At 31.4% G+C, this 4,590-nt stretch overlaps 1 protein-coding gene across 1 annotated transcript in view; it reads right to left on the minus strand.

Moving 5' to 3' along the window:
- Positions 1-479: 479 nt before the first annotated feature.
- Positions 480-4,590, minus strand: part of LOC101496321 (protein ROOT INITIATION DEFECTIVE 3) — a 4,705-nt gene continuing 594 nt past the window's right edge. Inside the window, exons 2-8 of the mRNA XM_004498146.3 lie at positions 4,545-4,590; positions 3,617-3,750; positions 3,340-3,487; positions 3,031-3,230; positions 2,223-2,347; positions 1,399-1,643; positions 480-993 (exon numbers count right to left, since the gene is read on the minus strand). The exon at positions 4,545-4,590 is cut by the window's right edge and continues 38 nt beyond it. Of these exons, the coding sequence (XP_004498203.1) occupies positions 814-993; positions 1,399-1,643; positions 2,223-2,347; positions 3,031-3,230; positions 3,340-3,487; positions 3,617-3,750; positions 4,545-4,590 (1,078 nt within the window). The 3' untranslated portion in view covers positions 480-813. The remainder of the gene's footprint in view (positions 994-1,398; positions 1,644-2,222; positions 2,348-3,030; positions 3,231-3,339; positions 3,488-3,616; positions 3,751-4,544) is intronic.

The following is a 4,590-nucleotide window of genomic DNA, read 5'->3' on the forward strand; positions in this document are numbered from 1 at the left end:
AGGTGATTCTACCGTCGACTCAAGAAATGTTTGTTACAAATTTAAAAAAGAATATATATTTTACATTTAATAATTTAAAATTATTTTTTAAAAATTTTAGTAAGAACGAAAATTGTTTGTGTTTATCTATCATAGTAAAAACTATCTTAAAGTAACTGTTATGAAAAATATTTTTTTTTTAAGTTGCTAAAAACAATTGTAACAAATGAACATTTTTAAAAATGATTAAAAAAAACTATTACAACCAGATCTTTATTCTTAGTTGAGAGATCTAAAGGGACAAATGTTATTGCAACACAAACATAAGGCCTTGTGATTATTCATTAAATATTAAATTCATAATTAAATTATTCATAAAGAATAAGACAAGACAAAGTTTTGTATAAATCTACAGCATAAAAACCAAAATAAGCCTCTAGGAGAGGCTTCAAAACCAGATAACAGATTGATGAAAAAATCTAAAGTGCACATGTCAGGAATCCATGACCAAAGCTTTCTTCTAATATTTTGTCACGTATCAATAATGAATTCGTTTACCTTATCAATAAAATAAAAGGATGAAGATTCTTAACAATACAACATAAGGAAAATAAATAACAAACTATAGTAGAGATAAGAGGAAGCATAACTCAAAACTAGAGATAAGAGAATCTTGTGATCATGCTGGACATATACAAAATCTACCTCAAAATTGAACATGTGTCACGCTAAAAAAACAGGATTAGAGAATAAAGTGAGTAATATTAAACATTGACTTACTCACTTTATTAGCTTCTAACTTTATAAAAGCCAAATTCAGAAGAAAAAAGTGTCTTATTTGTCATCTTCATTGAAGGTTGGTGGTACTTGACCACGGTCCAATAGCTCCTTTACAGAAAATTGATGTAAGTCTTGGTACATTTTCTTCCATTGATTAGCCATCTGCGTTGACCTTTCCCATTCATGTTTTAGTTTCTCTATCTCCATTTCAGAAACAGCCGCTGAACCTTGATTCTGAGACCAGATGAAAACAGATGTTAAGGTCAGTTTGTTATGCATTATAAAAATTGATTTTGGCATTCAATAAGGTAGATATTGTTTTTCAAGATTTTTAAGAAAAGTAGAAGCTATTTTGTGTTGTTCACCATAATGAAAATCAATTTTTTTTTAAAAACATCGTCTATCGAAAAATGATTTTCAAGATAAACTACTCTAAACAGTTTTTATATTTCTGTAACAAACTGATAAAGACTCCCAAAAGTAAATTTTATAAATTAAAAAAAAATGATTTTTTTAATTAAAAAAAGTGAAAATAAACAGCAAAAAAATCATAATCAGAATTAGTTAATGGCTATTCCATTAAATTATAAAACAAATAAAAAAGGAATGATAACTATAGATCACCAAAGACTCACAAACCTGAAGTTCCTTAATGTGATTAGATATCATATTAGAACTATGGTATGAAAAATCCATGCATCCCCTGCTACCCCCTAGGTTGGAAATAGTCTTTACATCTGAGCCTTCATCTGTTGACTTTGCATATTTTTCTAAAGGAGGGGGTAAATAAGTCCCTTGCTTTTTTGTGGATGCTTGTAAATTTGAAGATATTTGATTATTTGGGTCGATTCCTTGTCTAACAACAAGAATGTTAGTTATAGGTCCTGCAACATCCAAAAAAATTATCATGTTAAAAATGCATGCTTAAGAAGACTCAGTACTGAAAACAAACATAATTGATACAATGTAGTGAAGCTGTTATCGACATATTTCCGTAAGCTCTACAGAAAAGTTTATAAAAATAGTTTATAGCTTATATGAAAACAGTTTGACTTTATTTTATATTTTGTTATAGAAATAACTTACACAAAAATACATACATGGTAAGTGTTTGATTAAGTTGTTTATCCAAACAGGGTCATAATCATCCACGCTATATTGAAGGAAAAATCACGCATCCTAGTCTAAGGGAAATGACATAATGTAGCACAGGTCACAAGTAAAAGCTTGGACACAGAAAGCATAGTTACCATATGTTACGCTCACTCACAGGTTCAAATTTGGCAACGAAAAATAACTTGAGCATTAGAAAAAGCATAAGTTCATTACATAGGAAAAAAGGCTCATAATAAACAGCACAACATAGAAAATTTACTAAACATAGATATGCAATCAAAAAGCCTGTCAGGTAAAAGCAATACCAAATCACAAGTAGGCCATATTTCACATAGTTTATGCCATACCTTTGGCGTGTTTAAAAATGCGAACTATGTTGTGAGTTTTAGCGTTCCAAACACGAACAATTCCATCCTCAGACCCAGAAATTAACAAATCTCCATTGCCATATGCTAAGCAAGTTACTGCCTTGCTGTCAAAATGAGGAAGTTAATTAGTTAAATGACACCGAAAATAAACAGCTTGAACCAGATTATTTTTTGGTAATTAACAAGGCCAGTAGTGATAGGGCGCAACCGAGGTTACAAAGTTAAAATTATAAAACATTTTGGACAAAAACAGACTAACAATTTCAACATAAACACGCTCAGGTTTCATCGTACAATATCATCAATGTAGGGTCCAAAATTTTCACCTTAACTCATTATAGTTAAGAATTAAATTCAGGGGAACCACAAATTCTAAACAACAAAACTGAACACTTCCATCAACTTGTTCTCTAGTAGAAGGGAGCAAAGACAGTCAAGATGAGTTATTACTATACTATTCAATTCTACAAAGTATACATAAAGGAAGCAATCAATAAAGAGAAAAGCACAAAAATACAGTGATGTCAAGTAGCTGCTATTGTGGTCCCCTACAACGTAGCGGAATTTGAACAAATCACAATTCTTCTCTGATACGCTACTTAGTACAATATTGTCAAATAGAGGCTATAACAGCAATATAGCTTTGTAGCATAGCAAAATTTGAACAAACAGCTATTTCCACAATGTGCAATTGACAACACTGAGAAAATTATAGATGCCAAATGAAACAAAAAAAAATTGAAAGAGAGGTCAATATGTTCAAGACTGGAACAAGAAAAAAGATAACCTGTGGCTAGAAAATGAACCAATGATATTCATCCCATAATCATTAGTTGTGATTCTTTCAGTGTTAAGTGCAGTAATATATATTTTTCCATCACTACAACCAGCATAAAACACATGTTCAACAGGATCCAATGCAATGGCATTAATTGTTGAAGGGAAAACTATACTTCTAAGTAGTATTCCCCTAGATAAGCTCCATATCTGAAAGCAAATAAATTAGAATCCATAAGCAAGGTCAATGATTTGAAAAACATACAAACAACAACCAAGGCTTGTCCAACATAACTGCAACATAAAGAGTAAAACAAACCTTACACGTCCGATCGTTTGACGCTGAAACTATAATTGCATTGCACCCTCCATAACCAATCACAACATCGGTTACGGGCAAGATGTGATCTGCAAAACTATACTCGTAAAGATTTTTTGTTTCCTGGCTTCTCAAATCGTCAAATAATCTGAACATGCAGAGTAGCGTATGCCGTAACGGTTAGCACTACTAGTACCTAGAAGTATATCATCCCAAGGGAAAATAAAAGGCAAAAGAAGTAAAAATATAACATAGAAACAAGATGAGTATCAAATACCTGAAAAGAGACCAAACTCTTACATATCCATCTTCAGAACCAGATATCAGCAGTGAGTCATCTTCAGAAAATACCAGACAGGTGACAGCCCTTAAATGAGCATGCCACTTTTTAAGCAATTTGCCAGTTTCAACCTTACAAAATAATGCATTCAAACTCAATAGGGTGCACTAAATTGAAACAGACAAACCTATTTCCCACTTTTAATACATGGTTTGCCACTACCCTATTACCACAAAAATTTTAAAGGTATGTTTGGCTGGAGGATTTTGGAGAAGAAGAGAGGGGAGGACTTATTTTTCTGTTTTAAATCAAAGAAGCTATAAAACGTTACTAAAAATGAATTAAGGATCCGTTTTTTTACTTATAAGATAAGCGCTTATCTTTTTTTATAATAAAAAACGTTAATTAATATGTTGTGGGTGGAGAATGGAGATAGAACCCTCAATCTCCTTATCACTCTAATTCTTGAACCTTCACCCCAACCACCAAACCAACCTTATAAGTGTTTATCATTAAGTGTTTATGTGTAAGCTATGTCTATAACCAAGGAAAAATATGATCAAATTGTTTTCATATAAGATATAAGTTGTATTCATAAATTATCACGAAAGTTTATTTGAATTAGTTGAAAAAAGCTAATGGAAATGTCATACAAGTCTCATTTTGTTTTTATAAGCTCTCACAATCAAACACTTTGTCAAGTGCTTCTAAGTAGTTAAGATAAGACAATCAAAAAACACACTCAAGTGTGATTGAAATGTTATACAAGTCTCATTTTTTTTTTAAATTCTCAAATATACCTATGTATGGACTCTGACCTCCAAAACAATTCATCCAAACAAACCCTAAGGGTGAATTCAACCATTAATTTTAATAAAATATTCCAAATAAAAATAAAGCATGAATCTGAAAATTGGAAACTCACCTCCCACAAGTATATGTCACCTGACAAAGCTCCACCAGCTAGATAA

The sequence above is a fragment of the Cicer arietinum genome, chromosome 4 (genome assembly GCF_000331145.2).
Source record: "Cicer arietinum cultivar CDC Frontier isolate Library 1 chromosome 4, Cicar.CDCFrontier_v2.0, whole genome shotgun sequence".
Taxonomy (NCBI): Eukaryota; Viridiplantae; Streptophyta; class Magnoliopsida; order Fabales; family Fabaceae; genus Cicer; species Cicer arietinum.